The sequence below is a fragment of the Triturus cristatus genome, chromosome 5_1 (assembly GCF_964204655.1).
Source record: "Triturus cristatus chromosome 5_1, aTriCri1.1, whole genome shotgun sequence".
NCBI classification, from domain to species: domain Eukaryota; kingdom Metazoa; phylum Chordata; class Amphibia; order Caudata; family Salamandridae; genus Triturus; species Triturus cristatus.
Window position 1 is genome coordinate 395,161,685 of NC_140587.1, and position 10,660 is coordinate 395,172,344.

At 41.0% G+C, this 10,660-nt stretch overlaps 1 protein-coding gene across 2 annotated transcripts in view; it reads left to right on the forward strand.

Annotated features, from left to right (window-relative positions):
* LRP12 (LDL receptor related protein 12) overlaps positions 1–4,896 on the forward strand; it is a 221,406-nt gene extending 216,510 nt beyond the window's left edge. Inside the window, exon 7 of one of the 2 annotated variants that reach the window (XM_085605112.1) lies at positions 93–4,896. In XM_085605112.1, coding sequence (XP_085461238.1) covers positions 93–962 — 870 coding nt within the window. In that variant the 3' untranslated portion in view covers positions 963–4,896. The remainder of the gene's footprint in view (positions 1–92) is intronic. The other variant, XM_085605113.1, reaches the window with a different exon arrangement.
* The last annotated feature ends 5,764 nt before the right edge of the window (positions 4,897–10,660 follow it).

The window sequence follows — 10,660 nt, forward strand, 5'->3', positions numbered from 1 at the left end:
TTTCCTTAATATGCCAGGTTTCTCATTTTCAGTTTAATAACAACTGTACAAAACTCATGCTAAGCTCCTGCTATTTTTCTCTTTATCTCCAGGCTTCAGTTTTGGAGAACCTGCGGCTTGCTGTGCGCTCTCAACTTGGATTTACCTCAATAAGGCTGCCAATTGCTGGCAGATCAAGTAACGTTTGGAATCGGATTTTTAATTTTGCGAGATCTCGTCAGTCAGGATCTCTTGCATTGGTGTCCTCAGATGGAGACGATGTGGTTGCTGGTCAGGTTGCCGGCAGAGAGCCAGAAAGGAACCATGCCCATCGTGGTCTCTTTTCGGTTGAATCAGATGACACCGATAATGAAATTGAGAGAAGGGATGCTGCAGGAGCCGTTGGTGGGGCGGCCGCCCCTCTGCCTCTTAAAGTTCCCCTTGTGTCTGCCATTGACGCTCCAATTGGAGCATGTGGAAGTTCTTTGCTTCAGAATTCTAGCAATGGAACCGCTGAGATTGGAAGGGAAATTCCTAGTGTAGAACCCGCGGGAGTGAGTCCTGCACGGCACCAGCTCACCAGTGCCCTAAGTCGTATGACTCAAGGATTGCGTTGGGTACGCTTTACTCTGGGTAGGTCTAGCTCTGTGACCCAGACTCAGAGTCCACTACGACAACTTGATGGTGCTGGAAGTGCAAGAGAAGATGATGATGATGATGTTGAAATGCTGATACCTGTGTCTGACGTAGCATCAGATTTTGATATGAGCGACTGTTCAAGACCTCTAATTGATGTTCCCTCGGAACAAGGACAAGCATTAAGACAACCATACAGTGCCACACACTATGGAGTGAGGCCATGTAACCGGGATGGTCCCTGTGAGCACTGTGGTATAGTACACACTGCCCAAATACCAGATTCCTGTTTGGAAGTAACACAGAAAACTGAAACTAGTGACGATGAGGCTTTGTTACTTTGCTAGGTACAGAAGAAACATGGAGAACATGCAGAATTGAACACACTTTGTAGCAATACCCAGATTTGTACTTAAATACAAAAACTTGCATTTAGCTTGGATAAAAAGTCCAGTACGCGATCATTGTGTTTAAAAAAAGTTTGCCTGCCTTCAGGGTTCAAAAACAATTTCCTATACTGGGTAACTCTGGCTGTTGCAGTGAAAATTATGTTTTTGAAAATAATTATATAATCAGTAAGATCTTTGAATCCTCAGGGGAACAATGCCCTCTGGAAATGCATATTGGGAGCTTCTTTTGGCCAGTCCATTTTAAGTGTAGTCCATCGCTGACATACTATTAAAAAAATGTGACAGCACTCCACAACTCACATGTGGCCACAGGTCTTAACTTGGAGCATCCACGCGGACCAGCCATTGAAATCGATGAATGCTGGCTGTCATATGTCTCATGGAGCTCAACCTTACCGAATTGTGGAAACCGTAATCTCCGTCACAAATGTGGTAAAGAGCGCTGCAAGTGCAAAAAGGGAATATTCACTTCCATGAGCCATTAAAGCGTTTTATGAAACTGCTCACAGGTCTCAGCTGGCTGTTCGCAGGTTGACTGTGTCTGACTTCAAGAGGTGTGTTCATGTGCTCTCGTCCACCCCGCTGTTTCTGTCTTGCTTTAAGGGTAGTTGCCCACACAGTGAAGGTGTCCTTTACCTTGCTGTTAGTGACCAACATTGAACAGGACTCTGGTGGTTAATAGAAACACGTTGTTGTCAGCAACCACTTCATTGTAGGTAGAACAAAGTATGATTAATAATAAATGTAATTAGCAAGCCCTAAGAAAAACAGGCAGCAATTTGCAAAGTAGAATGCATCATGGTGGCAGCTAATTATAATCCAGTTCTATTTTTCTAACGCAACATGTTGATCCAAAATCACAGTTGGTTTAAGTGTGGCTGCACATGCCAGTGACAGGGTGTTTAAGAAAAGAGCATGGCCTTGGTTCACAGTCCAATGAATTGTGCAGCTGCCCATTACTGCCATTAGGTTCCCAGCATTAGAGTGCAGTTCCTCTGATTGAAAAACAAAATGTAAACTTTAGAAAGCGGCCCCACTTCCATTGTGGCGGCCATCTTTTAATGGTATTGCTTACGATATAAATAAGAAAGTAATGTGCAAACAGTAAACAAATGGATTCTTGGCACCCGCGTATAAAGAAGAGACTGTGTTCTTCTTTTGAGCTTTACTTCCCCTTGTAACACATTCCAGGCCATTGAAAGATGGCTGCCAATAAGAAAATGCCCATATCCCTCAGGCAGTACAAATCTCAGTCGACCAGCGAATAAAATCAAATATACTTTCATTCGAAAGATTTTATCCATTTGATCATTCATAGTCTTTGCTAAATGTTAGGCACATTTGCATTAACGTTAACCGAAAGCAAAATATCCTGCCTGTTCTTAAATCAAATTATCATGTTGTTGTCTTACGAAAGCAGACGCCTTTGCACTCGGACAAACAATCCCTTTGTTGGTAGATTAAATAGAAAATAATGTTGATTTCGCAGGATGTTCTGTTGCTTTTGTGTTTTATTTATTTACAAACGTTTATTGTGGCCAGGAACCACAGTGTTAAAAGAACAACAGGGATGAAAAAGTGAAATTGGCAAACCAAGCACAGTATTGATAGACATTAGTTCGGAATTTTATGTCTGGACAAGTGTGGTCATGATACAGGGAATGACCGTAGACTTCACCTCTTAAGTTTGTCAGCAGCCAGGTCCGAGAACATTAGCAGTTTTCAGATATTCCCTGAAGGTCAGTGTTCTGATATCATTAATGAGGACGTGGACACAAATGGGCTCTGTACATTCAGGTTTCTATAATAAGTCAACAGAATCAGCAACATTTACGAGGCTGGAGAAAGAAAGGTTCTCTTGAATTTGAAAATGAATGTATTGGAAAATATTGAGTGTACCTTAGAATATTGAACCGAGAACCCCAGTGAATGAGCAAGACCTAGTATTTACTTTATTCTGTTCAGACTACTGTAGAGTGCTTTATTTGGTGTAGGAAGTTGCAAGTCGACACCAATACTTATTATTATTACTTGTGTATTTGTACATCATTTGTAGCATATTGTTGTCAATACACAGCCAATCAATATGCCACGCATCAGTTGCAGAATAACAAAACTTGTTTTGTACTTCTAGTCAGTTTAATGTAGGAGAGTTGTTGCCATGTTTGTAACTTCAACTTATTCTATGAAAATCCTAGGCTGGCAGGGTCACCACTCAGGCTTGTGCTTCACCTCTAGGTAACTGTATTAAGGTTGTCCCAGGCTGGTCCCATTACCATTGAGGGGCTCTTCTGTGCCCTAAGTGAGAGAATTATAGTCACAACCTAATTCTTGATTAGCAGATGCCCACTCCACATGCAAAATCTGACCTATTGTATCGTATGTGAAGCACCTTCACATCACAGGCATGTGCATGTTGTAGGTGAGGAACATGGGCTTCTAGTCGCAGTGTCCTCATTTTCTGCCTCTTACAATCACTGACATCTGCACAGTGGAATCACAAAAGACCCGAACCACTTAGGCCATTGTTATTATTTCTTTGTTTTGTTGTTGCAAGAATGTTCAGCTTTCCAAAGTCTTTTTTCAGTTTCTCCATTTTTGACATTTCGTATATATTTTTTTTTCGAACCGATCACTTTTTTGACTGCTCATGTAATGATTGTTTTGTGTTCATGTACTTCGTCTCAAGCCATTGTAGAGGGCAGGATGTTGTGACAGGATATGTTTGATTCAAATCATTCTCTAATGTGAAATGCACCATGGCCCAAGTGGCGCTTATGTGGGTTTGTCATCCTAATTTTAAGAAAATACGGATTTCCTCGTTTTAAATGAGCAGCATTGTGCCTGTAGAATGTTCTTGAGAGTTCAGATTTCCTGCACTGGTAAAATAGAGTTGAAGTGGGATAAAAGTGTTAACAAATGGTAACCATGTGTGAGAAGGTGTTGTATGGTGGGCAAAAATGGGGTCTAAATGTGCTTTAATCATAGAAACTGGAGTGAATTCTGAGACCGTTTTTAATCCCTTTGGTTTCAACAGGAAAAGGAATTAAAGTGGACCCATGTTGTGTTGACTAAACATTTTTGGACCACAGTAACATCACTTTAGCTTCTAAAACGTTTTCAGAATTACTTATGTTGAATTTAAGTGTGCAAGCTTGAAAGCTTTACAGTAGTCAATAGTGACACACGTGGTGCTCGAACCTGGACTTCCCGAGTGAACATTTTAAACGTATTTGATCAAAGAGACCAGAGCAGAGCCCATAGATATTGATGAAGAGGAAGAGAGTCCCCTCCAGCTAACCTCTGCACTTAACCTGGCTATTTTGGCAATTCATGGCTTCAGCAGTCCTGGAACTGAGTAAGTGTGTCTTCGTATGAGCATGAACAGACGTAGGAGATGGCCAACACAGCTGTATCTGGTAGTATTTTATTCTAATAGTTTTGTAGGTGTACGGATACACAGCCCACACACTCTGCCAGACTGGACCGAGAGTCCCTCCTCTCCTTTTCGAAGGTCTTAACCTGACCATCTAAAGAGTGCTCAATCACCTTCCTAGGTCCTTGTCCACCTACTGAGCTATTGCTCTAGGAACCAGAAAATGTCTTTGAAGGGCTCTACAAAACCACCAAAAATAAAGACAGTTTTTGACAGTTACTTTCCAGTGAGGGTTTCGAATTGATATAATTGACAATGGGAGTAAAGCTCATGTTGTCTATGATGTCTCTTAGGGGCCTGAGCCATACATGTTTTGATATTGTGTTTGTCATGATTCCCACGAGAATCCCCTTCCACACTTGTTGATTTTATGAATCTGCTGTGCAGAGGGAGAGTACTCAGTGGAGAACCTTGGAGAACATACCTTTCCTAACCCTCCTCCACCACTCTCAACTTGTACCCCATTGCATCCTGTAAAAATGATTGTATGACAGTATTCCGCATGCGTTTATCACGCCGACATAAGAAGTAACTTGCCTTTAGCACACATTCATTCTGCATGCAAGTCGTTATAATGACTTGCCTTAGGAGGTGCTAAATTTTGGAATAGTTTAATTTACTATTCCAACTCCAGTCTGCGCAACAGCAGGGAAGGTGTTGGACTAATAATTCCAGCACCATTCCTTCAATGCGCCCCACTAAAGCAAGTCATTGTAACGACTTGCGTGCAGAATGGGTGCGTGCTAAAGACGCGTTTGTTTTGTTGCCGGCACAGTGCGGTTGGGGCTTTGTCCTAAAGGACGTTTCCTGTCAAAATAATACCCTGTACCACTCCATCCTCTGACCCACGAAATAAAATGATTCCTGACATCTTGCCTGAATGTAATAAAAAATGAGTACCTGTGCTTTTTGCCTCCACATGCCTCTAGGCCTTCCGTGCCCCCTCAAGAGCCATGCACTATATTGCATGCCATACAGTATGCTCTTTGTGTCGGTGTGAGAGCTGCTATTGGCACAAATTGAAATCTTACAATTGCGCTGGTCAGAACAGACCCACAGCAGGTAGTGGAAAAGACGGTTGGAGGCGGGAGAGTGCCACCTGCATTGCATCTCCTCTTTTGGGTCTTGAGAGGGCCACAATGAAAGACCGGTTTTAAAGTAGACCATTATCCACCGTCCTACTTCTTCCTTTGTGTGTCTAGGGACCCGCAGGAGGCGTCAAAGTTCCAGTCGTCTATGGCTCAACTTTGGGACAATTTCTACTGCTCCGGCATACTAACAGTGACAAACAAAGCTTGATTTTGACTGCTCTTATTCCAGAGGTGTAAATATCCAGGTTTTAAATATGATGCTGTTGAAGGTGGTTTCAAATACAAGGCATGCATAATGCGTGATATATTTCCAACTATTTTGCTAGAGTTGGCACCTTTCCCTCCTCCAGCTGCCTCAAAAAGATATAAGACGCTGTACCAGTTTTGCATTTTAGAGCAAGCTCGCACATTTAAATGTAAACAGTTTAAGATATAATGGCTAATGTATGATTTTAAAATGGGTTTAAATCAGCAGGTGTAAAATGACTTGTTTGACTGACTGGTTTGTAGAAGCATTTTCATTAAACGTTTTAAAGGTTAGACCAACCTTGCAAAATTATTACAGGTGAAAATGGGGGAACTTTGAGTCAGTCCTCAACCGTAGAATTCAAAACCGATTTGAAGAGATATTAAATCAGTTAATTCAGTGTATTTCAACTCTTCTTCCAACTTTACCGATGTTGCACCAGGAAACGTATTTCCGATGGTTTATGCAACTTTGACCTTGAGTGGCTGACAATCTATAGGTGCGCAGATACTTCCGACGACAGAGTAGGTCCCTACATTGAATGCAGGCATAGCAGGTTGCAAAACCGTTTCAATATGGCCCGGTTCACAGTGATTGGTTTTTGACTGGGTATGATTTTTTTCTTCTGGTCGTCAGCAAAAAGGGTTGGGAGTCGGATGCATTATGTTTATACGTTTCTGTTTGAATCTTATATGTTTAATTACTCTCAGAATATATTCATTATATTGAGCCAAATTTTATGTGCAAAAGGTTATATCGGGAGGAGCTGTGTTCCTTTCATGACTTTTTAATTAGTATCTCTTTATTGTTCACAGTGAAGATATGGCTTCAAACTACCGGATTCACAGAAAAAGTAGATTCTCACCTGCAATTTACTCTTTAATTTGACGTAAATTAAATTTTTTGACTTGAATTTACAGGACTACTCACATGCATAGTCCTTTATACATACTTCATGTTCTAGGTTCTCATTTATTCATACCTAAATGTATGTTTAAATGCACTTTAGAGATTTTATATTTTTTCAAGGAAAGTATTTTTATTTTGGACAAAAAACCTTCTCATACAACCCACGAATTTTAGAGGTGTCTCTCACCATTAACACCCTTGATGAGGACTTGCTTCTGCCTTTAACAGGAATACATCTCTGTCCATATTCAGGGTTGGAATGTGCCTTACCGAGGCTTGTGAATACCACCAAACTTGTTTTTACCTTTAAAAACAACAGTAAGGGAAGGAATGCTTGAATTGATCTCACCCAATGTCTGGACTACTCTTATTGACAATATGATTAGCCTGTCTAAACTTCCGTAGACAGTGAAAAACGATGGACTGGAATGCTACCTGAGCTGTGATCAGTGGCTAAGATTAATTGAAGCATTCCTTCCATCATATTGTGCAGTAGTAAATGCTCCAAGTGAAACAGGTAAGCATTCATCCCATGCTCTCTGTGCCACAGACTCAAGCTGTACCTTATTGATGATGATGATATGATATGATATGATAGCAATTTATATCGCGCAAAACAATGACCCGAAGGTATCAAGGCGCCTAAGAATACGATCAGTAATTGAAACAAACATCCTTACATATAGGCCTGCCGAAAGAGGTAAGTTTTAAGCGCGCTACGGAATTTCTGCAGGGAGGGCAAAGATCTGAGGTCAAGAGGAAGATCATTCCACCATTTGGGGGCCAGAGTGGAAAAGGCCCTGCCACCCCATTTAGCTCTTCGAATACGGGGAGCTCTCAGAAGCAATTTCCCGGCGGAACGCAAGTTCCTTCCAGGAATGTAATGGGAGATGATAGATCCGACTCCTGAATCGTTATTCTTGGCAAATGCTCTGTATGTCATACATAGGGTCTTAAACCGTATACGAAGTTCCACCGGTAGCCAGTGCAACGTTTTCCTAGCCTCCATGGCCGAAGAGCGTCTGGGGATATCCAGAACAAATCTGGCTGTGGCATTTTGAACTACCTGTAAGCGTTGTAGGAGGCTCCTATTTAGCCCCGCATACAACGCATTACAGTAGTCCAAACGTGAACCAATAAGTGCGACAGCAATTTGCTTTCTGGCCTGCAAGGAAAGGTATTTCCTGATCCTGCGAAGAGTGTGGATCAGACCCCAACAGGTGGAGATGGTCCTACTCACCTGTTTGTTCAAATCAAGAGCAGGGTCTATCAGCACCCCGAGATTCTTAGCAGATGTAGTGGGGGAAGGACAGATTCCCAGCAAGTCAGGCCACCAATTGGCTGACCAGATGTTTTCTTTCCCTCCAAACACCATCACCTCAGTCTTCTCCCCATTCAGTTTAAGGGAGTTCTGGATCATCCAATGACCGACCGCCTCCATACAAGATCTAAACTTGGAGGCGGTTTGCACATCTGAAAGGGGGAGAGAGACGAGTATTTGGGTGTCATCTGCATAAGAGACTACCTCCATCCCGAACGTTCTTATAAGTCTGGCTAGAGGGGTTACATAGATGTTAAATAGGGTCGGGCTAAGCGCCGACCCTTGGGGGACCCCACATAGCACAGGACGGGATGGAGATAGAAACTCCCCCAGCTTGACTCTTTGTTCCCTCCCAACAAGGAAAGAAGTCAATAGATCCAGAGCTGCGTCCTGCTGATGTCCAAGTAGCCCAAAACACCGAATTGAGGTTTTCAATGTTCTAATCTGAACGTGACCTGGCAGTTCAGGTTGGCCTAGTAGGACTAAGTCTGATTTGCATATGGCTGGTCTCTGGCTAGAATGGCGGAGTTGGTTAAAAATTAAAAATCATTAAATGGAATATGGCTCAACACCTTGCCAGCGGTTGATATTATTTCATGCATCCTTTCATCAGTTTGTTGTTTGGCACACTTACCTTTCATGGCATCCCCGCCCTGACCTACTCCTTTCCCCCCTACTCCTTGAACTTACACCCTTAGAACATGCCATTCCTGCAGCAGTGTCCAACTTAAGTGTGGTACCGCCTTTGAAATTTGACTGTGAATGATTGTCAGCTTATTTATTCTTTTGCTGAACGTGATTGGCTTTACTTTGAATGTTACCCCTTGTTTGTTATTCCCAATCTGTTTTTAGAATTGATTCAATGGAAAAGCAAACCATTTCCAGTCATATTTATGTATCAGTTTATCGAATTGTTAGTTCATTTTAAAAAGGGAATGTTTATTTAAAGTATGTACACGTTTAATTATTCTAGTCTTTACTTTTTGTAGAATAGCAACAACACAGGTGGCCATTCCATTCCTTTCTGCGTTAACTTGGTCCCTTGTTGCAGAAATCGTTTACCAAATTCAAGCCATGTATTTTCCTTTCAAAGTACATATAGGAACAACTGAAAATGTGTATTTCCTATACATAAAAGTTTTATGTTTCTGTAATTTCTTAAAATATGTTGTGAAATCTGTTCCAACTGAAATTGTCTTTTATTCATTGGTACTGTCCCAAATAGTTTATATATGGGGAAATGCCTCTAGTAGGCAATTCGAGTGACATTGACTAGAGCACAGGAGGCATAATGCGTTAAGGACCCGAGAATTTGCACTAAACTTGTATTCATGTCTCCAATGATAGTAGTGCCCAAGCACTATCACTTTATATAAAACTATTCTCTAATATTGCATTTTGTGTCTATTTACATGGATTTTTTTTCCCTCCGATTACTGCTTTCTTTGCTACACTTGAATTTGCTGTACAAATTCCCTATTTATTTGGTATATTTAAAATTAAAAACGGCATAGGTTTTACATTAACGTTTGAAAAGTGTTTCTCATGGTGAATTTGCATTTAAAAGATCCTAAGTGAAACAATAAGGAAAACAAGAAACACACATAACAAAGAATCCTACTTTTATGACATAGTCCTACTTTTATATATCTCGTTGAGAGTGAATTCAAAAGTGTGGCTTCTAAAATAATACATGACGGGGGCTCTACTTTCAGAAACCGAGAAAAGCTGCAGTTTATTTATTCCTTGCGCTTTTGTTTTAGCAAATTAAAAAACTCTTTGCATTGGAAATTATGTGTGTAAACTGTGCTATTTATTACAATGTAAATACTGTGCTGAATGTCTTTTTAAAGCATGTTTAAGGTTTTCTTTTGTGCACATTTTGTTTTAGTTCTGTTGTCCAGGAGAACTGGCCCAGAATGTTTTAATATGTATCTAAATTAAAATGTTTTTTTTTTCTAATGTGGTGGTCTTTCTTTACATTTGCATCAGTGGCAAACATTTGTTTTCCTATTCATATTTTCAACATTTCTTTCCTTATTGGCCATTTAATGGCGGATAGCTTGCTTTTAAAACTGATTCTTGTACATCTAGGCCTCTCCAAGCTGAAAGTAGTATGAATCAGCCAAAAGCTTTTCTTTTCCACTGTCAAGGCTCCAAGAAGTGTGGGGTGACAAAAGAACAGTGTCAGGTTCCCTTGTGGGTGTGGTGTAGGCAGACCTTTCAAAATGTAAGTGGGGCAGGGAGCTACTCCACCCTAACCATCCTGGTGGGATGGCCCATCCCACTAACACCAAGTTTCCCTTTGGCTCAATGTCTGGGAGGAATACACAGCCCCCAAAAGCTGAGCCATTTATTGTCATTTGACCCAGGATAATGGCAGAAGGCACAAATGGTTTGGACAAGAAAATGCCATCCTTTTTAAAGTAGCCTTTTTAGAATTGTGACTTTAAATCTGACTTTACCATTACAGAGGATTTTAAATTATGATTCTGTGTAAACATAATTTTCCTATTTGCTCCCAAACTTAAGTTATTGCTTATTAAATGTACTGAGGTAACCCAATGTTATCCAGTGATGGAGATAGGCCTTGCAATAGTTAAAAGCGACTTTAGGAGTTTTTCACTAACA